The 26,697-nt window shown below is 33.5% G+C and overlaps 2 protein-coding genes across 3 annotated transcripts in view; both read left to right on the forward strand.

Moving 5' to 3' along the window:
- The window catches only part of LOC127853843 (probable methyltransferase-like protein 24), a 50,121-nt gene extending 24,600 nt beyond the window's left edge, over positions 1 to 25,521 (forward strand). Inside the window, exon 8 of the mRNA XM_052388638.1 lies at positions 24,956 to 25,521. The gene's annotated coding sequence lies outside the window, so the exon portion shown is untranslated. The remainder of the gene's footprint in view (positions 1 to 24,955) is intronic.
- On the forward strand, positions 1,219 to 24,956 carry LOC127853845 (probable methyltransferase-like protein 24). Of its 2 annotated transcripts, XM_052388649.1 has the most exons (7): positions 1,219 to 1,400; positions 19,925 to 20,088; positions 21,075 to 21,193; positions 21,850 to 21,978; positions 22,499 to 22,573; positions 23,202 to 23,340; positions 23,916 to 24,956. In XM_052388649.1, exons 3-7 carry the CDS (start codon positions 21,129 to 21,131, stop codon positions 24,201 to 24,203), a joined length of 696 nt encoding a protein of 231 aa, XP_052244609.1. In that variant the 5' UTR covers positions 1,219 to 1,400; positions 19,925 to 20,088; positions 21,075 to 21,128; the 3' UTR covers positions 24,204 to 24,956. The 2 variants fall into 2 exon arrangements, with proteins under 2 accessions (XP_052244609.1, XP_052244610.1); XM_052388650.1 differs by lacking the exon at positions 1,219 to 1,400 and having other exon boundaries at positions 19,595 to 20,088.
- Positions 25,522 to 26,697: the final 1,176 nt, after the last annotated feature.

Consider the following 26,697-nt stretch of genomic DNA (forward strand, 5'->3'; position numbering starts at 1 on the left):
AACACATTTGTTTAGGTGTCATGACAAGCAGGGTATTTGTATCTGACAGGGCTTTCTACACATAAATGCAAGAAAAAAATCTTCTCGCGATCGTATGTGTTCAATGAGCAACATATATCGACCCAAATGGCACCGCTCAGTTGAAGAGTCTCGAGACGTCAGTAAACGTTGCGACATCCTTCTCATATATTTAAGAACTGAACCGATACTAAATCCATTATGTAGAACACGTCGTTATACGTATCATTAAACATGCTCATGCGTTACATGTGAATAATTGAATATTATTAATACCCATCACACGTCAAGCCTAAACTCAAAATCATACAATTGCACAATTTAACTACACAATTCAAAATCACAAGCCCAACCAAGGATGCCACGGCCCTAACAACCGCCCGTCCGCCGTCGATGCCCAAAGCCCACCGAGGACGCCCCCTATGCCCATCCACAACGCCTATTTGCGAAAAGTACATAAAGTGAAGCATTAGTTTTGATAAAAGCAGCTGCGATAATTACAAGATTTATTCATTACCATCAATTAAGAGAAGTGCACATGACTTCACGTACACCCCAAACAATAATCGGTGGTAACGAACGATTCAGGTGTAACCGCGAGCGGGATACGCAACCCTACTGCTCATTGTTCCTATTTCTTTTAATGGCAGGGGGACATATGAGGACCCATGGCTCAAGACCGGTGTCTAGGTGCCTTCATCACCTCCTGAACCCTCTAATTTTAGAGAAATCTACAAATAATCACCTGTTACTATATCGTAAACGTTAAGTATTCTTTTTAGAAAACCATGTAAATCTAATGGTAAAATGTCCGGAACCAATGCCCCTTTCTATCTCAAGTCAGTCATCCGTCTGCTCTCATAAAAATCACTGAAACAGATAAAACATAATATTAACATCAACACACAAACAGAGCATAACTAAATAAAACGATTTAAATCAAGTCTTCGCTCTACCCTGCTTGCCTGTCGAATGACTAAACCTACAAATCTGTGCACGAGGAAATCATGGTTTCCGCACCATTGGACATATATCACCTTCAAAAACCTGTATAACCAGTTTATTCATTCACACAACGATAATAAATACATTCAATAATTTAGATGGTTTTCATGTCGTATGCGGTGAGGCGTTAAATGTGATAAACATATTCGATTGGCGGTAGGAAATTGTTGCAAAACAGTACTTTCACACCCGGATGAAACAACATTTGTTACTCTTGTGTTATGACATTGTTATTATTTACGCACAATATAGCATTTACATAAATGATTTGATTGTGTGTGTGTACGTTTACTGTGATCCAGAAGGCTTGATAATTCATTTTCCAAATTCGGAATACATTCATTTTCATTTTATATTGGATGATTCATATTTAAAAGGTAAGTCGTCAATAGATGGTTTAATTACATAAAAACAATTATTCAAATCTATATATTTATAAAATACTTTTTTCTTTGTTGGTTCAATCGAGCGTAGACATTCATGAGTTGTAGTCCATTTTCCCCTTTGTTTTGAAGTTTATCATCACACATTTCCCGTGGAGTTGTTTCCAATCATTTAGTATCGATGGAAATCATTATGGGTGCGCTACCTTAACGCCGTTAACGTATGTAATTGATTTTGTCAGGAATGTAAAAACTGTTACAAAACATCACTTTGTTTTAAAAAGTAATCGAAAGCTTGAAAGTGCATGTTTATCGATAGGATACTGCAAACATCCGCTTTGATTAAAATTACCTCAAACCTTAAAGTAAATTTTCGTGTCCTTTTTGACGATGCTGGAACAGCAGCGTCCAAGGTTTGATAACCAGTAAAAAAAATCTTCACAATTGCGAACTATGTAAAAGACCGAGCCAGTCCGATTGAGATAACTCGATTTTTCAGTTAATTCCCTTGGCATTCGCCACTGCGTAGGAGATTGCTCGTTGATTTTCATTGATAACATTCTCCTAGCAGAGTTGTCGTTCGTGTTGATAAAGGTAAATATTAATAGAACAGCATATCCTGGGGAAACAGATTCAATAAGTGTATCAGAACGTTAATTTCAAATTAGTAATTTTACATCCATTTTATTTTTATGGACCAATGAAACAACTATATATTTTCTCTATTTTGTTTGATATTTGTTCTCGATTAAGTAAATAAATTGCGAATAAAAACATGTAAAATTAACTTTTTACGTGATCACAAAACTAAAGAATGCGAACGATTTCGAACCTGCAAATTGTAAACGCTGCACTGCTGTGATATATATAGATAAAACAACACGTCTTCGCGTAATTGTCTGTCAAGCTAGCGCAGTGGTAAAGACGTTCGCTTTTTCACCTTTACGACACCGGTTCGATTCCCGCTCCCGGCGAAATGTTATATTTTGTATGTTTTGTGGTCACCATTCCTGACAGGTTTTTTTGCCGGAAAATCTCATCCCCCCGCAGCATTTGACCATATAAAAAATTAAAAAGTATTTCAGTACAAAACAAATAGCTGGAAATTGCAGCTATCATTCAAAATTCGTCCCAACTGTCGTCAATCTAATCGTATTAGGTAGGAGTGCTGGACACACTCCGGGTCCAAACATTATGCAGCCTCAGCGCGGAGGTAGCTCATTACCTTGGAAAAACACAAATACACACACTGGGTGCAGCCTAGGCGCGTATAGACTCAAACAAGGCAACAAACTCAAGTGCGGGCACAATCATTTACAATTTACATATTGAATACGATATTCTAACAGAAATCACACAACCACCTAAATGTACATACCATGTTTGATATTTCGTTCGATTGTTAGATTTCAGCATATACATGTATAAGGTCCTTTCGCTATTAGTTAAGGTTCATGTAGAGGCTTCATTTTGAAAAATGTGGGACCCCAAGCATTGAACTCAAATTTGACTAAAGGAAGAGTGCCACATTGAAAATGTATACATATATGCTTTAAAGGATGTTTTTCCTTCAAACTGCTACCAATTTTGTACATCAACATATCAAACCATCCACAAAATCAATCAAAATACAAAGCGATTTTAACACTAAAATATACATTATTTTCAAAAATCTGAATCATGTTTATTTCACGTATTTCGGCGGAAAATTATATAACTAGTGAATAATATCGACATTGACGAGGGCAAGTTACGCTTAAATAGTAAAAAAAGTTTACATATCTAGAAATATCAAAACTCGAACACATGTCATTTCATCACCATGGGGGCAGCCATTTGTAAATTCATAACATAGAAAGAAACATGCTAAAAACTAACTCATCGCCTAATTGACATTCCTAACGGTTGACGATGACAAATGCATTGGATTGTAATCTTTCCGTTGATGTTTGCAAACTGCACGATCAGACCTCATAAACACTCAAAAGAATAACTATGTAAGAAGCATTTCACCAATATTTACAATTGTTGTCGAATCACCATACTTATATTATTGCGCATAAAATAGTACGCTTACAGACTGACAGAAAGATCGATACGTAACTCCGTTAAATTCATCACGGTATACTATTCTATTGATAATATATAATAACACATCGCTTTAACAATCTAAAAGGAGAAATAATTGTTTTAAACAAAGTTTTTAATAACGAAAGTGAAAACAACGGAAGTTAGATGGATATTCTGTGAGATGCACTTCGGCTCCAGAAAAAACAATACAAATAAACTAAAAAAGACGTGTGGGGGACAATTTTCAGCTGGAAAATATTTGAAATAAGGTAAGTGATGATATCTCTACGTGGTCATTTCTGTAATTGAGTGCGATCTCTTGCTGATTAATGTTAATAGTTGTTTTACTTGTTGCGAACCAACTGTCAAAATATGTTTGTGTTTTCTCAGGTATGTGTATACACATACCCGGTTTTCTCACTACTGCACGTGGTTTCGACCGATTTGTTTTACACGTTTTTCTACGGAGCACAGCGAGGGCCACGCTTTCAAAATGGGTAGAAGTAATCGAAATATAAAATCAATCGGTTTGCCAATTTCTTTATAATTCTTTACAATTTTATATGTCGTCTGCAATATATTTCAATTTTAGATGGTTTAAATTTGCAATTTGGTTGAGAGGTAAATAACAAAATTGTTAAGCCTTTGAAAAAGAATTGTGACTCTTACTATCCACCATCCCTGGATTTTTAAAAAGTAGTTACGTTTTAGTTATTTTTAGAACTTTGTTTAGGAAATTTATCCAAAATAGGCAGTTGAATAAAAACTCATTTGTTGTTTTATGACAATAATTTTCTGTGAAATGTTGCTAACTTGACCTTGTATATGTATATAGCTTTGTATTTATTCAACTTAAGGTAGTGCATATCCTTCCTAACTTTAGATTGAGATTTTGTAAATTAGTGTAAAAATGTATTGGTTTTAAACCAAAATATGAATAAAGCACACAAATATTGAATGTCAAAAATGTGTTTATGTTATTCTATCCGTCTTTAGATTTAAAATGATATATAGTTTGACCATATTGTACCACATTGAATGAAGAAAAACCAAAGCGAATTTTTAATTAATTTTATCCCTCCCATGAACCTTAACTTATCCATATGTTCGTGGGCGAACTCGGATAGTCAAGTGCTCATACGATTGAGCTCACATGGTCCGGCTATGTGCTCATACCTACTTTCGAGAATCATCATGAATGTATTGTCATACTTAATGAACAAGAATGTGACACGCCTCCCAGTTTCGCTCAATGGGTCAAGTTACCCACGGGTACTACTTCCCCGTACCCCTAAACTTTTTTTCGTACCAAAAATGTTTCGTACGCAAATTTTTTCGTACAAAATTTTTTTTCGTTCCCAAAATGTTCGTACCCAAATTTTTTATCGTACCCAAATGTTCGTATCAACATACACAATTGTGGTGATACAGATAAACTTAAATTGATGTTTTATATCCATCCTCTTCAAAAGCATCGTCACACCAGTACTGCCAGTACTTTGATTTGGTGAATTAGGCATATGACTGAGGGCGTGTGTGCATGTTTATCTATTATATGTATCATGAATGAATGAATTGGAAGGTTTTCATTTAGGTAGTAGTTGTATATTTTATTAAAGTGACGCATAGTACATCGACAATCATTGGTATTTACAGCAACACTACGATCAATATTATTAAAAACATATATTTACAAAACAAGTTACTTTCCAGCCATATAAATGGCTTACGAGTCACTAAGTTGACATGATACGGGTGTAGTCGTAAACCATATCAATATAGTGCAGGAAAGATCAAGATAATAAAAAGAGTGAAATTGTTTAAAGTATAGACATGGATAGTTTAGATCAATAACTTATGTTAATTATTTACAAGTGGACTTGTAATCATAGTATTGCAAGTTCATGTAAAAATAAGTAATACCATTACACTGGTAGTATAATTTACATATTGATGTGTTTTTTATGTCTTTCGGATATACGTTTGTGGCGAGTAGGGCTGTAACGATACACTCTAATATTCGAATTACTCGAATACGGCTGTGGACGTATCGTATTCGTTATTCGCCACCTCCTGAAACGAATATTTGATGAATACAAACAACGTGGTTCCGAGTTTGAAAGTTTAATCCTCTTTTCTTACCTTACACATGAAGGTTCATACAATAAACCCCTATATTTAAATGATGTTATCCTTATTCCTGCGTTTTTCATCATGTTTACCCCACCCACTATGTAACACAGTGTGATTATCAACAAAAATGGCGGGCACCGGTTGAATATTTACGACATTGAATTGAAAAATCTTTCGATGGTAGTTTACTGTTTATTTAGGTAAATACGAGTGATTTGATGCTCAAACATACACATAAAGGATAAGCAGATGGAATTTCTTTTGTGTTTATCTTTACGACAATGATTGTGCAGTTTATCAACAAACATGGAGCCTAGCAAAGAGAATGCTATTGATTTCGTTGACCCGCCTGCCAAATACACATCGTTTACTAAAACAATTTTATTGGTACTAGTCATGTTTTCAAAACTGTGTTCAAAGTTTAAGCAGTTCTATTCAATGTTTTGTTATTTCAAAGTGTTATATTTCATATTTTCAGTATGCAATGATACTCAAGTAATCAAATTAACAAAAACATGTACTCATAGTTTCATACTATATAATGTCACGTATAGTTGTCAGTATTACTTTTGTTCATTGAAATTCATATCCACTAATAAATATTCGTATTCGCCATCCTGTATTCGTGATACGTATCGTATTCATCCCCTGTTGTATTCGTTACAGCCCTAGGCTGGCGAGGCGTGAAATTCGATAAACATATTAACGTAATGCTCGTCGATTTGTGGTAACATCTTGTTTCAAAACAGTACTTTCACGTCCGGGTGAAACACCATTTGTTACTCTTGTGTTATGACATTGTAATTATTGACGCATAATATTGTTTTTACTTAAATAAATACATTTTATGTGTGTACGTTTACTGTGATCCAGTAGGCTTAATAATTCATTTTTCAAATAAATTCGGAATACATTCATTTTCAGGTTATAGTGGATGTTAACAATGTTTTACTATAGCAATATAAGGAAATATGCCCCACCCCCTGGCAGCCATGTTTTTCAACCAATTGTAACCATTTTCGAACTGATCCAAGATATCATTGAGACTTATATTCTGGCCAAATTTTATGAAGATTGGAATTTAAACGTGGCATCCACAGAGTTAACAAGGCAAATGTTGACGGCGCACGACGGCCATAAAGCGATCACAAAAGCTCACCATGAGCACGTTGTGTGATTACACTCAATGCAATCATATTTTTCTCACAGGCTTTGCCATTGACCTTTATAGTATGGATGGCTTTGTTATTATTTATTGCTATCATGTACCTGCAATATTGTGTGTATGTTAACAATACACAAAGCATATGACATAAATAGATTAATTGAGCTTATAATAATCTGGTTACTATAGCCAGGTCATTTAAGGACTTAAAAAACATTTTTGTTGTCCTGATTTCATGAAGACTTGAGATATTTATGAACATAGAGTTTCAAGATATGGGATTATCCACAAATAAAAAATATTTTTAATCTGTGTTATGCAGGCTCTTTTTACATGACTGTCAAAGTGAAATTTCCATGTGAAAAGGATGTCAATTTTTGTCATTCAACCATTGTGTATAAAGAACGGTTCTGCATATAATGTGCCATTTTGATAGGAGATGACCATGGTGACAGAGAAAAGGGATATGCATTTGAGATCTGGTCAGGACTCCATATAAAAGTGGCTATATTTAAAAATGTTTAATTACCACATGACCACGGACTCTAGTTCTCCGTGACATGACTAAGGTTCTAAATTAATCTAGTATGAACATTTGAACTATATCTTTTTAAAACAATTAAACAATAATATCTGATGTACAAATTTAATCTACCAATGTGTTTAGATACTACTTAACATATATTTGACCGTATTGAATGTAGGAACTAGTTAAAATATCCATTAGAAAAAGAGATCAGGATATGAAATATTCATTGCCTGAAGCAAAGACCCTGGAGCTATGTTTTATATCTTTAAACACACTGATTAAAGAAGTAAAACAATACATTGATACAACGGTGGTAAAATCATCCCCTCTGAACAATATGGTGCATAATTATGTATCATATCTTTTTATCTGGATCTGGGTAGGTACACAGCAGGATGTTTAGGTGTGCGCGCTGCGGGAGAGATATAGGAGTTACTTATATTTTGGATTTAATTTAATTCACTGAAATTCATCACTGAAGTTACAGTATGATCTCATTTGATATAGATCCACATGATTGTATCAAGAAAAATATATTAAAAAATTATCAGTATTAATTCACTGTCTGGATTTCAGTATCATTAAAATGATTTCAGTAAAGTCTATCATTCATATGCATCAATTTTGTATATATCAATATAAGTATACTACATGAAAACATGTTTGAAACAAGGGCTGTTTGTAAAACATGCATGCCCCCATATGGTCTGTCAGTTGTTGTGGTAGCCATTGTGTGAATAAATTTTTTGGCACTGAGACCTTGACCTTTGACCTAGTGACCTGAAAATCAACAGGGGTCATCTGCGAGTCATGATCAATGTACCTATGAAGTTTCATGATCATAGGCGTAAGCTTTCTTGTGTCATCATTCGGAAACCATTTTACTGTGTCAAGTAACCGTGACCTTTGACCTAGTGACCTGAAAGTCAATAGGGGTCATCTGCGAGTCATGATAAATGTACCTAAGAAGTTTCATGATCATAGGCGTAAGCATTCTTGAGTTATCATCCGGAAACTATTTTTCAAAGTTGAGTCACTGTGACCTTGACCTTTGACCTAGTAACCTGAAAATCATAAGGGGTCATCTGCGAGTCATGATCAATATACCTATGAAGTTTCATGATCCTAGGCATAAATGTTGTTGAGGTATCATCCGGAAATCATTTTACTATTTCGGGTCACCGTGACGTTGACCTTTGACCTAGTGACCTGAAATTCAATAGGGATCATCTGTGAGTCATGATCAATGTATCTATAAAGTTTCATGATCCTAGGCAAAAGCTTGGGTTATCATCCGGAAACTATTTAACTATATCGGATCACCGTGACCTTGACATTTGACCTAGTGACCTAAAAAGGGGTCATCTGTGAGTTATGATCAATGTATCTATGAAGTTTCATGATCCTAGGCATAAGCGTTCTTGAGTTATCATCCGGAAACTATTTTACTATTTCGGGTCACTGTGACCTTGACCTCTGACCTAGTGACCTGAAAATCAATAGGGTTCATCTGCGAGTCATGATCAATGAACCTAAGAAGTTTCATGATCCTAGGCATAAGCGTTCTTGAGTTATCATCCGGAAACCGTTTACTATTTCGGGTCAACGTGACCTTTGACGTAGTGACCTGAAAATAAATGGTGGTCATCTGCGAGTCATGATCAATGTACACATGAAATTTCATGATCCTAGGCATAAACGTTCTTGAGTTATCATCAGGAAACCATTTTACTATTTCGGGTCACCGTGACCTTTCTCTTTGACCTAGTGACCTCAAAATCAACATGGGTCATCTGCGACCCATGATCAATGTACCTATGAAGTTTCATGATCCTAGGCATAAGCATTATTGAGTTATCATCCGGAAACCATCTGGTGGACGGACATACGGACCGACATGTGCAAAACAATAGACCCTCTCTTATTCGAAGGGGGGGGGCATAATAATACTGTAGCATGAACCAACAAGGGAGGCAACTTGTTATGTCACAATTTGGCAGTGTATAAAAAGTGGTACTTAATTATCTCGCTAAACATGGGTCTAAATTACGTTTAAAAGCTATTTTCTGATTGGATGAAACAGTCCGAAATCATCCAATGAATAAAGTCGAGATATTTATCTTGCGGAACATCGTCGCTGTTCTTCGAAAACCGCGTAAGTCAAATTTGGCGCAAAATGTTATTTGTTTTTATAAGAATGGGGGGTTCGCGGGTCATTTTCTGCGAAAATACTGGATTTCATATCCAAATGGAAGGCATAGTTATGAGCACGTGAGAAAATCCTGTTCACTCATTTGTGCACTAATTGTTTCTGTAAAAACTGCGTAAGTCAATGTTTCCGACTTTAAAAAAAAAGAAACATTTTTTAAATATTTTTTAAAGTTTTAAAATATGTTAATTTAGATAGTCTAAATTAAAATGGTTTTTTTTGCCTATTGAAAAGTTGTAAAAATTGACCTACGCGGTTTTCGAAGAACAGCGACGACATGCAATAGCATGCCGCATGCAAGCTATTTATAAAGTAAATATCGTAAATCAAAAAGGTTCTTATGTTTTTTTTTTTCGCGGTCATAGACAGTGTTCCTGACTGAAAACGATACAATATTACTTTTAAATCATTTATGCATTAGTTTTAAGCAAGAAAGAGGTAGAATATTAGTGTAAAACATAGTTTTGTTTATTTAAACTTGTGTCTGCTACAATTTAACGAGTGGTTACGCAAATTACCGATTGTACAGATGTATCGACAGACATATGCAAAACGAAAGAAAAGCTTGCATATTTCAAGTTTATCAGTCTTGAAATTACCTATTAATCAAATGAGAATCGAAATTATTAAAATATAAACCAGTTATGTTCATTAACACCAAAATCTTTGGGCACAACCATCATATTTTTGGAAACCGCGACATATTGTTTTTCGGAAACCGACGATCGGCAATTTTCATAACCATATGTAAAATTTCATCACTGACAAGTTTCGTTTCTAATGTTTTTCTCAAATATTCTACCACAAAATTATTGTATACCATTACACAAATGAATGACAAGTAATAATTCCTTGATTTTGGGGAGGGACACTGTCTATAAATGCTTATAAAAACGCATTAAGGCTAAACTTAAGTGCATAAAATATTGAAAAATAAATCATAACTCAAGTGTAGGCAAGTGTTCGTTTTATCCGATATATTCATTCATCCACATTGCTCAGACACTCAATAATATTGGAAATTATGACGAATATCTGATAAAACTTGCATTATTTATTTTTGTCTTTAAACTTCCATTTCATAAATGTTTTTTTTTTATAGACGTCGTCAATTATAAATTGTATATAGATTTCTCTAATGTTTGAAGAACATTTAGGCAAATATTTCTCATGTAAGATAAAATGCAAATAATTAATAAAATATTCCCTTTTAATCAGTATGTTGGTTTGTCGGTCAATAACAATATCACTTTGAACAGTGAATTATTTAAAAGTTATAACAAATATTAAATGTTCTCCGAACAAATGATTCATAACACATATAACAGATTGATAGGAAGATATGAACAAATCAAGGTTGCTAGGTTGCCCGCCTAGAATGGTCCTGTAAGTATGGAAGTACTTGATATATAAATTTATTAGCATGTCGGTGTTGTAAAGACATAAAATATTTTATGAATGTCTCAAAGTGTAGAATTATTTTGCATTTAGTAAAAGAAAGGCAACATATAACCCTTAAGTGGCTGACAAGAACTTGTGGCTTAATACAACTAAAAAGAGGCATTATGCTTCTTAAAAATAAAAGTAAACATCATTATATATAAATTTTCTGATCAAAAGTGTTATTTTTAGTGAATTGGCGAAATACATTTTCAAGAATAAACAATATAATTATAAAGGTTTTGGCGAAGTGCATCATAATATTATCATAGTACCAGTTTTGGTCTAAAATCCAGTAACATATTTTTAATTTCATAACCCCTTGTTGCAAAAAAAATCATGAAAAATAGAATTTTCAGAGTAACCTGTTAAAATAAAATAAAATAAATGCTTTATTAGACCCTAGATATTATTTTTGCAATCATTTTTCATCAATTACAAATGTTTGAAAAAAAATATTGTTTCACGCTATTCATTCTACCAATTTTTTGTCAGAAAATTAATCACATTTTTTAAAAATGCGTTACCCCTTGTTGCCAAAAAATTCATAAAAATATATTTTTCAAAGATATCCATAAAAAAAAAAGCAAATGCCTTCTTAAACCTTAAATATTTTTCCTTCAAGCATTTTACATTAATTATTTATGTTTGAAATAAATCATTGGTTCATGCAAAATACTGTTTGATATACTGTAAATAATGTAACTACACATCCAACTAGTGAGTCCATCAAACTGTTGCAACCGAAACACCTGGTGTGCCAAGGCACCAGCCGAAGTCAAATGCCTTCTGACTTAGTGCATTTTACTATTTATATTTGTATGCATTTGTATGTGTTTGAAAAAATGTATAATCTTAAATGACATCTTCAGACCATGCATGTCCTAGATTTCGAAATCCAGGCCCTGGTCTGACACATTGGTAAAATAAACGTTAAACTGTTACCAGGCTTCTGAATTAAATTAGCCAGGTCACAGGAAAATAGCAGTCTAATCAGTATCCAATTAAACTATATGTCATTGTCCGAAAACAGCTCTTAAGCAAACAGCTTTCAAGAAACTGCAGGCTGAACTGGATCTAAACTGACCACAATCGCCTTTATGTCTCTTTTACTGGGATACAGACACAGTTCATTTAACTTTAAAGGGATCTTTTCACGTTTTGGTAAATTGACAAAAATTGAAAAAAGTTGTATCGGATTCGCAAATTTTTGTTTTAGTTATGTTATTTTTATGAAACAGTATTACTGAACATTTACCATGGTCTAATATAGCCATTATATGCATCTTTCAACGATTTAAAAATTATAAAGCGTTGCAACGCGAAACGATTGAATAATTTGGAGAGTTATGTTGTTGTTGTTTAATTGTGTGAAACTACGAAGATTGCTTATATTAGGTATAAAATACGTCAACCATCTATACTTGGCAGAATAGTCGAGCAGGCTAATGCGTTTTTACTCCAGGACTAAGGGGGTCACTGGTTCAAGCCCTGCTGCGGACTACTTTTTTTAAGAATTTTAATATGGATTTTTAACTGGATCTGTTAAGATCCAATGTTTACATTTATCAATATAAAGCATTTAATGACTAACTTCAAAACATGTCAAAATCTGCGAAAAGGCCCCTTTAACATAATATCTACTCCTATGAATATGAGGTCGATATACATGGACTTAACGGTAAATTACGTCTAATTATTTGGACTATAATGATATCAACTACTTAAATAGAAAGAAAAAAGAATTCATACAAACAAGTAATTTGAGTTAAGAGTTTGTAATTAATGTTGTATTTCAGGACAGCTTGGTGATATGCAAATCCCATATGACATGTTGATATCGGGTATCATAGCCATTAAAAAAGTCGCAAAATGCTCGAAAAAAAATATTATAAAGCAAAATGTGACTTAAATTGATAACTAAAAATACCAGTATCATCAGTATGCCAGTTTTGCCTTGTCAAGCTGTCGAGATCCGGAAAGTGCTTCATTCACATCGAATATATCCTTCGAATTCCATTTATTGTTGCATTACTAAATAGCGAAACAAGCCGATTTAAGCTGTAATAAAGTTTTGACACGAGTTTTATCGGCGACACAAATTACCCAAATCTACCCAAATCTACCGAAGCCTTCCCAAATCTACCAAAATCTACATACGTCTTTGTAAAAGGAATATCTTGCATCGTGTTTGTGTGATGGGTACTATTGTTTTGTTTTATGCTTCATCTTTACACGAGGCAATGTGTAATTTCCTAATAATGGGTAGATCTGGGAAGATTTGGGTAGATTTAGGTAATTCGTGTCCCCCTTGTAAAATAAGATTACAGTGTTAGGGAATGCTATCGTACAGCAATGTAATGTCCACCTATAACCGATGCATACTTTGGGAATTATAAATTACATATTTGTTTACCTATATTCACTATCGTAACGGCGGTTAAATTATAATGCACAAGACTCAATAGAGATAAGGGTTGATCGTCTCATCAAATTATTGTCTGCACTCACTCATGGAGCAGTGTTGCTCTGCTCAAACACCGAAAGCGCTCGCGTGCCGCCAGGTGTTCTGAGCCTCGAAACATAAACTTCTCTCTATTCAACGCTAACCTTATATATAATTTCTGAAACGGATACTGTGTAGGCCACTGTCTGCGATATTTTCTACAAAGAAACTTAAACTCAACAAAATATTTGCTTTGTCAACGATTAAAGTAATTTTCTTTAAGTTGTGTTTGTACGTATTTCGTTTTACCTTGCAGTCACAGATAAGCCGTGAAAGTGAAAGCACTTATTTCCAATGTTGTCCTTTGGTTTTTGCTGAAGAGAAAGAAGCAGAAGAGACAGTAGTATGATACAAGGAATCCGGGTGCGATACCCTAGCTCTTTGCAAATAGATCCCTTGGTTCTTTTACGTACTCAGTGTATAGCACCGATACACGCGAGAATTACATGGGTTTCATACCAGTACAACTCTAGTTGGGTGGAAAACACTTGAAGCATTTCTGAAATTCCCAGTGCCCCGGCTGGATATTGAACCGGGGACCTCTGGAATGTTATACAGAGTGTTACCACTCGACCACCGCACCACCCTAGTTGTGGGTGGCAAGTAGTGCGTATTGATCTGGGCTTCACTGAACTGAGGATATCACTGTTTGAACGTATTCATTATTGCAAATCAAGGTAAAAGTAATTGTATTGAATATTGGTTTTAAATCTTACCCAAACGCTCGTAGTGAACTTTGATTATGCGATGTTGCTATGGAATTTGTATTTTTTTTATAAGTGCCACCTCAAATGTATTTTTTGGAAGTTGATTGGTCGCGAAGATCCGTCAATATTTTTAAACACATGTATCTGTAACGCGTGCTAAATAAAAATGAATTTTACAAGAACAAAATCGTGAGAGTATATTGTCGCCTATTTGTCCACTGGCATATCCATCACACCTTTTTTTCAGGGCTTAATTTATCTATGGATAAGACCACGGCGTTTTAATTTAATGATTTGTTTAATATTTAAAGGGTCGTGACATTTTCATAATTCAATGAATAACACAAGCGCCTTCCTGTTTAATATATGTCGTTTTTAATTGGTAGACCAGACAGCGATAGTATTGTCTTTAAAACAAAATATTTCTGATCATTCTGTAAAAAATAAGTTTTATGTAGATTATTGATTCATGGTTCGATACATGGGAAAAAGAATATGGTTCTGCATGGTAATTTTGCATCATTCTGAAAGAAGCGTTTACTACTCATTGAGGCAGGAAGAAAGTGAAACAATTAAATATAAATCCATAAGAAAAGAACATGAAAAGGTTATTTATTTAATATCTTTGGGACCATTTTTCCAATGTTTGTTTTGTTTCTCTTTTGTGTCGTTGATGTAGATAATGAAGGCCAATAAATATATAATGTAGTTAAAGTTGGCTCCCATTAAACGAGCATGGCCGTTTGATGGTTAAAAAATATGCGAATGCATAACTAAGGTTTAAACGGATGCGTAGTAGTTGTTATGCTATGTATCTATATAGTATATAGAGATCATTTCAGTGTGCCAACCCAATTATGTGTTTTTTGAGTTGTGTTATCAAGTCTCTCATGGGCGAAGCCATAGTTGTAGAAAGTGATACATTCACATCGAGTATATCCTTCGAATTCCATCCATTGTTGTCATTAGCGGAGATTTAGTGAATAAAAATTCATATATCATAAATGACACCTTCTAAAAAGCGAAACAAGCAGTAAGAAGGTTTTGACTCGAGACTCTCATGGGGGCGGCCATTGTTGAAACACGAACGACAACTCTGCTAGGAGAATGTTATCAATGAAAATCAACGAGGTCGAGGTATTTAAATTAGAAAAATAAATTATCTCAATTGGACTGGCTCGGTCTTTTACATAGGTCGCCATTGTGAAGAATTTTTACCATACCTTAGACGATGCTGTTTCAGCATCGTCAATTATTCAATTCCATATATTTATTAAATAAATGTTTCTTTGTTGGTTCAATCGAGCGCATACATTCATGAGTTGTAGTCTCTTTTTCCCTTTGTTTTGAAGTTTATCATCACATATTTCCCGTCCAATCATTTAGTACATTTTGTCATCCAATTTTGACCAAACTTCATCGAAATGCTTGGATAATAATACAATTTTTCTTTAGCTTAATAGCAAGTCAATTTTTCCAAGAATTTCTAATAATGGTCTTTGAATAATTTGAGATTGACATGTCATTCAATATTCACCGAACGCCAATTAACATACTATAATATGATATCCATGATATCATTGTAATCCTGTTTGATTTGTCTTTTAAACATTTTCATTTAAACAATCTGACGCGGGCAAAAAGAAACACAGTATCATTGTATTTGAACGGAAAATGTTTGTCAGAGTACATTTATACATTTGAGATATAGATAAGTCTATATGTACTTTTATTATGTATTATTCATAACTCACATACATATTTCCTTATTTACCGTGATCATGGCAGGCCTATGCCTAAATGTGGTGAGACGGTACAGTTTGTAAAATTATGTTGCGTTCTTGAAATTTTTAAGTTGCCACCATCTTGTGTCCTTCTAAGTTGCCACCATCTTGTGTCCTTCTAAGTTTCCACCATCTTGTGTCCTTCTAAGTTTCCACCATCTTGTGTCCTTCTAAGTTTCCACCATCTTGTGTCCTTCGATTTGTGTAACTGATATTCAACGAAAGGTGCAAACAAACGAAAATGTCAAAATATTTCTAATCCTTAAAGACTCGGGTGATTTTATTTAATTTGCTGAAGATAGTAATTGTGTTCGGTCTGCTCAAATTGTTTCCTAAGATTTTAGTGGATTGGCCTTTAGTTCTAACAGCTAACATAAAGGAAGAAGAAATCTGACTATGCACTTCGCTAGTCATTTCACGAGTGACAGTCGAAACTACACATTGACACAAGTCATGAATAGTTTATAACAATCGCAAACGCAATTTATGTGCAATCACTGGGTAATATCATAATTGTTTTACGAGGCATAATAGGCAACATATAAAGATTTGAATATACTTGTCAAAAACGTTTAATTATTTATGAACGAATACGTATTTGTTATTCTGCGTTTTCCACTCGTCTCTGATTATATCAAAATATGAACCAAAATGAATGATTTTAGTGTACTAGCACGCTCGAACATATTTGTTGTTGCATTATCTATGTTAAAATAAACTTTACAAAGATAAATGATAAAAGGAATACTGATATAGTTACCAGCAGGGATGATCAGGGGGTACTTAAGGGTTAGTTGTTTTGAAACAATATCCAAATTATTGTTTAACGTATATCTAAAAAGAGTAAATTGTACCCTCAAGCGTACTGCGATAATAGCAATAATATTAAGTGTTCATTTTATGATTATACCGTTAAACGTTCCCTTTTTCAACGGTTGCAGGATGTATTTCTACTCAATTGAACAGACGGAAGACAAACTTACTTCTTTTTGTGGTGTATATTATTTTTAGTTCCTTAAAACATGTTGTTTTATTTGATTGATTACAACGACATACTAAAAAAGTTACATGTATAGCTAGAGACACTATTAACATGTGAAATCAATCGAGGAATAAAACGAGTGTTTTGTTTAAATATCTGTACAGATAATCATTTACTAGATTATTATATTAATGCAAAAACCGCTTAATATATTTATGTTGTTCCTTTTCTTATTCCTTTGTTTAACACAAGAAACTGTCAAGTTTATGTGTAAAAAAATTATGTTCTGTTCTGTTCTATGTTGCTTCGTGAAACGGTTGTCATTGCTGTTGTTGTTGTTTTGTATATAGAACAATCAGAAAGCTTCCTGTGAAATGAGTTAAGAATGCATGCTTCTAAGATTCACTTCTAAATAAACACCCTTGAACATTTTTACTGTTTTGTCACGCAACGGCAAATTGCTGAATTAAAGCGAATTTCTTTCGAGTATAAATTACACAAAAATACATTTAAACAAATTCTCTCGGGGGTTTCAAAACATTAATTTTTGCTTTCAATACGCTTCAATAAACACGTTCCTTTTGAAAACGATTAATTTTTATTGCAAACCGACGCTTATGCCCATTAAAACCGCGATGGGAGATATTGCGCTTCGCCTCATAAATTCGAAATGAAATCTCTTTAAAGGCAGTTTTATTGCTAATGTATTATCAGTAATGTATATCTAAATTACTTGTAAAGCATGATTTTTCATAATAATTTTTTGTATTAAACATGGATAATAACATATCAGAAACGATGCCCGGCCCTAGCCATGGAACCTCTAAGCATTGGACTTCAGATTTTAAGTCTGGAGCTTTACCAAAATAGCTTATACATATAATTAGTTGAGCAACATATAAATATCATTGTATATTTTTAGGAGCAATTGAAACAATTGGTTAAATCTTAACATGTTTACATCTTTTTGTGGCATGAATGCTCCTAAACATTCTTAAGTGTTTTTATGAAGTTTTATACTTGATCAGCATCAAAGAAAGACCATGATATCCGTTATGAAATTAATTGTCTTCATACAAAAAAAAATAAGAAATCGAATTAATCACAGCAGTAATTTTAAACATATTAATGTATTTATGGGTATGCACATGTTCATAAATATATATTTAAATCATACACAAAACATCAACATCTTGCAATTATAAAAAAATTGGCGTTGTGAGCACAATATTTGGTATAACATATATAATGGACAACACGTGATAGTAACGAAATAAGAGACAAATCAATTAATTGACCTGATACTGGTATATCAAGTATCGAGATGTGCAGTTATGGTGCACTATGGCAGTAAATGATGAACAACGCACATGGCTGCAGTAATCAATCATCAATCTGTTTATTTCAAAGTCTTGGACAACTAACCTTAAACAACGGAGCAGTAGAGTATTTATAAATCAACACTGGTCAATTAGATAAAGGCGCTCTGCATTTATGTTATACATATCTTATTGGTTACAATAAAACACAATTTAATATGAAACACTATTATATCCATAAGTTCTGAGACAATTAAATGACTAATTGTATTTTCACCTGGTTAATCCTGGCTAATTATCTTGTATACAATAGTAAGAATCGTCATAGCAAAGCGTTGTAATGTGTTGCCAAGGATTACTCTTCTAGCTGACACTGCCAACAATCATGTATACACGAGATCACAGCAAAGATGAACTGAGAGCGTTCTCTCTAGATATACTTGTATATGTTCATATGTAGTGTATCGCAACACTCGTTATGACCTAAGCTATTTCAAATAAATGCCTCTCTCGATTAGGATTGAAAGCATTTTAAATGCAGCGCAAACCAAAATCTTCATAATTTCCGTATGTCATAATGGCATTATGTTTTCATTAGTTCAATATAAAGAAGTGAAACTCCAGCTGCTGGAGCAGTATTGAATTTTCATTAAAAACAATTAGTTGGTCCTTTATTTAAGGCAAGTGACCGATTGCCCAAACAGTACAAAACAGCACAATACAGCACAATACAAACCAACATAAACACAAAATATGAATAAAGCTGGGGTCACCGCCTTGGAACGGTCAATGCAAAGCAAGTTGCATTTGAATGCCTTCACTCCGAAATGTCTTCAGTGCGAATCGAGTCGTAATTCTCACAGAACATGTGACAAAAGCGAAAAAATACCTAAAATAATGAAGAAATAACAAATATATATGCTTTTCGTACTCTTAACTTTCTCTGAGTTGCCTATTTTTACTAAATTTATTTATAAATGAGTTTATTTAAATATCTTAGGTCATATAATCTAGAAAATGAGTAGACATTAATTGTGTTTGCCAGTTGGTTTAATGTTGCCACCTTGCATATTGGTTATTATGTTATTATGTTATTATTAAATGTTATTGAAATACATGTATAAATATCTTGCAGTTTGTGCCGATATCTGAAGGTATAAGAATCAGTCCTTGAATACGTCTGAAATCGTTGACACAATTTCGCGTTGCGTGAGAAAATAACCATTAACAATGAATGCAGTAGATACCGAATTTTTTAACAAGAACATAGGCTTATTAAATCAAGTGTTCCGATGTATTTCACATTGCCATAAGCATCATTAAAAATTGTCTATTATGCACAAGTTGAAATTCTTAAGAAAAATATTTTTTTAAGTTATTTGAAATAAAACACCACGTACCGTCTTGTATACATCAATTAAGATTAAAAGGGGGAACCCCATAAAGTCACGTGAGCCTGCACCCTGGTAACGGCTGTATATGTTGTCATACTAGGGTGGTGTTATGTTGGCGACCTACACGCCGGTTATCAGCTACCATTAATCAGAACCGGTCAGTACCAAGTGTAGTTTTGTATAGTTTTGGAATGCTAGAGGAAGAATTTTATCTTGAGTTTTAGAAACATATAGGTCATAGAGTAACATACTATAATATGCATTTACATGTTCATTTCAGGTGCTAGTTACATTTGACTTCAGGCGCTATCTGAGTGGTTATCACCAGGCAACATGAAGCAGGCACATCTTCTACTTGTCGGCATGGCAGTCCTGGTGTTTTTCGGCGCAGCTTACATTTATGGTCTCGATAAACAGACGCTCACGCCCGTTGAAATATTTTGGGTAAATAAAATACAACATAACAGAATAAAGAGTGATTTATTCATACATCTATTAAAGCCCATTTCCTTATTCAATCTCTTTGTATCTTATGAACATATTAGATCTAAAAACCGATTTTTCTCATACGATGACGATTCTAGTTAATGTATGTATTGTTTTTTGGTTTCGTTAATTTATCGATTTTAAATTCATGAGTGATCAGAAAAATTCAAGTTTGGATGAGTTGCTCAGAAACGAGTTTAAATCTTGTTTTCTATGATAACGATTGCATAAACATCGATTATCTATCGATACTAACACATTTTCTTTCTATTTCATTGTTTCCCCGTTTGTTTACATAAGATAAAACGAAAGAGTTATTCTAGAAATCTTCGCTGTTATGATTACGTCATGACATAAAAAGGCATCATTTTACAGTGAAACCGTTTAAATTATAAAGACGTTAAATTTTTACATGTCATGGTTTGAAAGAGTGAGCCTCAAGTCAGATATAATCCTATAAACTGGCGGAAAGCATAATATAACTATTAATAATAATTCACTTTCAGAGAATTATTATTAAGTTTTTCAATTCTCTCGCACTAACTTTTTAGTCTTTTTGAACATTTCGATAACAATTTTAAACACTCTATATCTATGATTATATGGAAAACTACTATTCATAGTCTTAGGAAATATAAAAAAACATATTAATCGCTGATGAATAAAAATCTAGAATAAAACCAATGTACTAATAAAACATTAACAAAAAAAGTTGTATAAAACTAAGCAATAAACAAATCAAACATGAATTATGGTACACGTAACTGGTAAATGTTTTGCATATTATCCACGCTATTTATTGTGTTGTAGTTTTTTCATTCCAACAAATTATTGGCGCTGTCAGTATGTCGATTTAACTGATTAAGTTCCTCAAACATCAGATACGACTGTTGGCTTCCATTGTCGATAAGTTAAGGAATGCTTTTAAACTGTGATGATTTTAGATGCAGAAAGATTAACAGAATGCATTACCCAAAGCAGATGAATCACGTGACTACATGATCCCGAATGACGTCGAGCTGAAGAACATGTCCAATACGCAATGGAAGCAGATATATTGGAAGTATGTTCGTTATTTTCAAGTTGATTAGTAACAATAATTACTTATGTCCATTACAATCCTGTCGATCTGGGTTGAGTTGAGTTGAGTTCTGGAAAAAAGTCTGAACAGGTGCAAGAAAAATGAACACTGCTTCTGTTGAAATCGTTTCCCAAACACCCTATATATAATTAGTATTGCTTTTTAAATTGTGTATTGTTCTTATTATATTGTCCGTATTTAGCTAACCCCTTCCCTGATGTTTCTTTTCGGAAACAAGCATTGTAAAAGTTATATGATGGTTCGTTGCTTGATTAGAATCGTATTTCGCCCCTGCACTCATGCATTTCCACTTTAAGGATTGTGAACGCATAAAGTCATTATCACTTCGATTTAAGGAGGAAAGCAAACAGACAGCCAACGACGGCGTAGAAACGTGCATACAAGGTTGTAGTAGATAGTCATAAGAAACGTTAAGACCGGTGTAAGTACAGTAAACAGACAGCCAACGACGGCGAAAGAAACGTGCATACAAGGTTGTAGTAGATAGTCATAAGAAACGTTAAGACCGGTGTAAGTACGCCGAGGAACCTGTAAGGTCTCCAGGAGACGTAGGCATATTTTGCTCTCTTGTCCGCTACTTCTTGTATTGCCCTCCATTGAATGTTCTCGTTTTGCAGGTATATAAACCGCCTTCAGACGCTGTGCAAGGACGTGGTCCGGGTAGTGAAGCTGAAGGACGGGGGAAAAGAGATATGTGCTGACGAACGCTACAGGCCGAGAGCTCCATGCATCATATACTCGTTCGGGTGGGTGCACATTATTTTAATTTTACAAACATACGCTAATAAGGTTATAGCACAGAAGGGTGTAAATTTAATAATCATGTGTGGTGTCGACTCATAGAGTATCGTAATTCAAGCGGATGCACAATTATAATGTTCCTTCGCGGATGGATGTACATTAATACTCTGGAAGATTGAATAGTGTGTATACATTCAGATGTGTGCATATTATACTCGTTTGGCAGTGTGTACATTAGCATAAACACTCATTCTAATTAGTGCAGCATTTGCGTATGGTATATGCATAAACAAATTGACAATTTAATCTTCAAGAAAACGAAAACAACTTATAATGATATCAAAGTATAAACACACGAAATTCTTAAATAGGCGAGCGCAAATAAGAACGTTCTTTATGACACATTATATATATTCATTCGATCTGATATTAAACAAACATATATCAGAATATTTGCATGAAAACGAGTTCAGCATAATAGTATGATGCAGTTAATATTCTCAATAAATGTCAATTCTATTTCAGCATAAACAATGACTTATCGTTTGACAACGAAGCAGTAAAAATGTTTGGATGCGATGTATTCTGCTTTGATCCGAGGTAAGAATGAGTACTTGTTTAGGGATAAGGCACTGAATACTCAACGCAACATTGTATGTATATACTGTAAAGGAGATAAACATGCACCTTAACCGACATGCATTATGTAACGAATTCTCCAAACTAATCAAACATTAAAATACAACTATTGGTTACATTATGGTATATTAATAAAGAATGATGCTCATTAAAAATATTTGCTATTACATGGCTTTTAACTGACCGAGTGCGTGATGATACAACATTGTAAATATATATATATATTTGACTCGAGTTATCCCCTCGCCCAAAATTTATTAACTGACCCGTATCACTGAACACTTGTCAATTACGCGTAACTTAACGTGACTTGTTCACAGATTATTGTATTCACAATGATCTCTCAATTGATTTATGACATGGATATATTACTTAAACCATTTGAAAAATATGGAAGTTTCATTTGAGTACTATTTAATTTATGTTTTTATTTAGGATCTTTGTAAATTATAATTATGAACATGAATAAGCACGTTTAAAACATGAAATTTAAAAACGGTTATAAATGTAGCATTATAAACCCTTATTTAAATACAATTACTTTGTTTAATGGAAACAACACATTCTGTATCTCATGTTTTGTTGGCAGCATGAAGATGGAGTCGAAACGCATTTCAGACCATGTCTGGTTTTACAATTGGGGACTTTCTGGAGAGAATACGGTCGACAAGCAAGGCTGGAAGATGAAAACTCTGAGAACCATTAGAAATGATCTCGGACACTCGAATGTAAACAACATCTTATCGTCAAAGTGTAAACTAACATACATGTATTCTGAAGTTAATCATTGTGTTGGTTGTGTATGCACTACGGAAAATGTAAACAAAAACATACAAACAAGATAAACAGCAGCAACACAAAACACATAATGCGCATAAACGAGAAATCGTCTGTTTACAATTACTCTTTAGAAACTAAATTTTTATTATATGTAAATTTGTATCTCGGAAGTTAGTTGTCTGAAGTTAAAATAAAAAAAAATAAACTTGACAAAATTATACTTCTCCAATAGCAAAAGATTTATTCATTTAATATTATTCGTATACGTTTTATCTGAAATTTACTGTGGCACAGAGACGACGTCCACTGTTCGTCAACTATTTTCTTCCTAAGAAAAAGCGATTTGAGAAAACGAGATTTTAAGTCGAGAGAACGGTATTCTTATTTAAAAGATTCAAAATAATTGCCAGTAATAAAATACTAGTAATTTCTAATAATATCTTTACTATTCAATGAGAATCAACTAATGATTGTTCTTTATTTAATTATTACTAAGTTGACACATGATTTTTGTTTTGCATAGAAAACGATTGACATCTTAAAGATGGACATAGAGACGTTTGAATGGAATTCCATGCTGCAAATGATTCCCGCAGGAGACCTCGATGACGTCAGACAGTTTGCTGTTGAGACACACTTCATGCATGGTAAAATTCCAGGAAACTTGCAGTTATCAGCCCTTAGACAACTGTATGACAGAGGCTTTCGGATATTCATGAGGGACAGAAACATAATTGCCGGGATAGAAGGGTCTATGACAAAATTGAATGAGATTTCATTGATCAACGTTCTCTACAGTTTGGAGACGTGAAGCACGGTAATAAAAATAAGTTTTATTGGGGTGTTGTGTTATTTGTGTTTTGATATCATATACATTTAGACACTCATATTCATATTGTTTCTAACAATTTTGTTTCTAACAAACAATTTACAATATCGTGTGTATATTGTTTTATTGTAAAATATTTATAAAATTTGTTATAATTGTGTTGGTGGGAAAAACGTTTTTTTAAATAAACAATGCCACTTGGTAATCATTATCGAGTTTATATTAAGTGTTTTTAGCATGACAGGAAATATTTAAGTGACGTATATCATGTATTAATCGTATATCATGTTTTATTGTTTAAAGCTGTTTTCAATATCGACACTTTTTTCCAATTTTTTTTGTTTCCTTTTTACTGCCTTCATTCATAAAAATCATTATTATTTTAATGGACAGAACAGAAAAAATATATTGTATTGTGTCCCGCGTGATAACGCCAGATAACACAGGGCCGCGAGATAACACGTGATCGCTCGTCGTCTTGTCTCGATGCATTCAAACTTTCGTTAATGATATATCTCTGATATAAATGAAATTACCTTTTTAATCTCTTATTACATTATATTATTGTAATATCTTTCGTATTTTATGTGTATTTGTTTGCAGTTGTGTACTAAAATGGGTTAAAAAAAGTAATTGTTTGTAATAAATATTGTGGTTTGTATGGGTAATTTGTTTTTTATTAAGTAGGAATATGCATGAACAAATTTTTTTAACATATTACATTAATACTACAGAGTGAGTAACAACCCAGCGCAAAGAGCTATTTTGGGTTCATGACTAGTGTGAGTGGAGAGTGTATAAGCTCAAAGCGAATTCAGATCACGACAGTTCAACACTTCTGGCGCGGATATACATAGGGACATTGACATAGGAACTAAAAATGGTTCACGGATTGATCAAGTGACAATCACCATAAAATGTTGTGCAGTGTTTTAATGTGATATTTTAAGTAAAATGCAATACAACCAATATATAATTTTAAGTGTTATCAAACCTTAAAAAACATGAAGATTAGATGCCCAAAGGCAGTATATCTACTCCTCGAAGTAAATCCAAACAAATAAAACTAACATACGACTGCAAGAACTAGATCGATCTCTGATATAAGGGCATGATATTTGCACATTTCACTCTGTGTATCTATTTTGTACATTTTATTTTTATATTTAGCGTGAAAAAATACACAGGTAGTTGTGTCATTTTTAGCTTTTAAACTTTGAGTTTGACATTGACCTCTAACCAATTGACATGTAAATTGAGGGTTATATACTTAAGAAATAGTAAACTCCACTGAGGTTCCTATGGCATTATAGTGACCAGCCAGGCAGCCACAAACCGTATATGGACCGAAGACGTAGACTGAGGTCCATATGCAGTTTGTGGCTGCCTGGCTGGTCACTATAATGCCATTGAGATCGAAGTGGAGTTTACTATTTCTTATATTACACCGAAGAGTTTCCCCTTTACCAGTGTACAATGTTGTACGATTGTTTATGTTTTAAAATATAAACTGAAGATTTTCGCAGGAATAATAACGTCATTTTGATAAAAAAATGACGCCATTTTACAGTTAAACAGTGCAAATTTAGTGGTGTGTAACCCTGAACGGTCCATATACAAATATAGTGACCGGTCCATATACTTTTAGGTTCCTCTATGGCATTTTACATACTGAAACCGGTCATATATATATAGAAGGACCAATATCTCTGAGGTGTAATATTTGCTTATAGTAGTGCATTTTTTTAGAAGATTAATACCACTTTGTAATGGACTTTACATTATATACTGATGAAAGAAAAGCTCATTTAAAACCATGTTATTACGTAAGAGCAAATATGTTAAAGTGTATAGATTAATTGAGCGCTCAAAATAGTAATATTGTAAAGAATTATGCTTTGTTTAGTTATAAAGCATGGTAAATAAGAAATACTTATAATACATATTACGATTAGGGTATGATTTTAGTATATATTTATGCAACGCCTCTCGCTGTATATTGTCTTCTCTAAAACACCCACTATTTTTGTTTTGACGATGTAACGGTTTTTTGTTGTTTTTTTTTAATTTGAATGACCTGTGTCTTCGTTTTATGAACATTGTATTGACATTTCATGTATACTCATGGGCTTATTGTCAACTGTATTATTAAATAAACTGTAAACTATAAACTGTACACGCTTATGGTAGTGATCAAATGCACAATATTACATAGCATCCATCAACTTGTATATACGATTAGATGCTGCCTGGAAAGGCACAACAAGACCACGAGAGTGATCTTGGCTTTAGTGCGACAAACAGGGGTCTTGTGCGTGACATACCATCGATCGATATTGAACAAGGTTTTCCAAGATGTTTGAAATCCAATTTCCATTGCATCGAACAGAACAATTATCATTGGTTGAGATGAACTTCGATCTAGAACATTACTGCTTTTTCAAAGTGCTTGATGTCATATATATTTTATGAACAT

This window comes from Dreissena polymorpha, chromosome 12 (assembly GCF_020536995.1).
Source record: "Dreissena polymorpha isolate Duluth1 chromosome 12, UMN_Dpol_1.0, whole genome shotgun sequence".
Classification (NCBI taxonomy): domain Eukaryota; kingdom Metazoa; phylum Mollusca; class Bivalvia; order Myida; family Dreissenidae; genus Dreissena; species Dreissena polymorpha.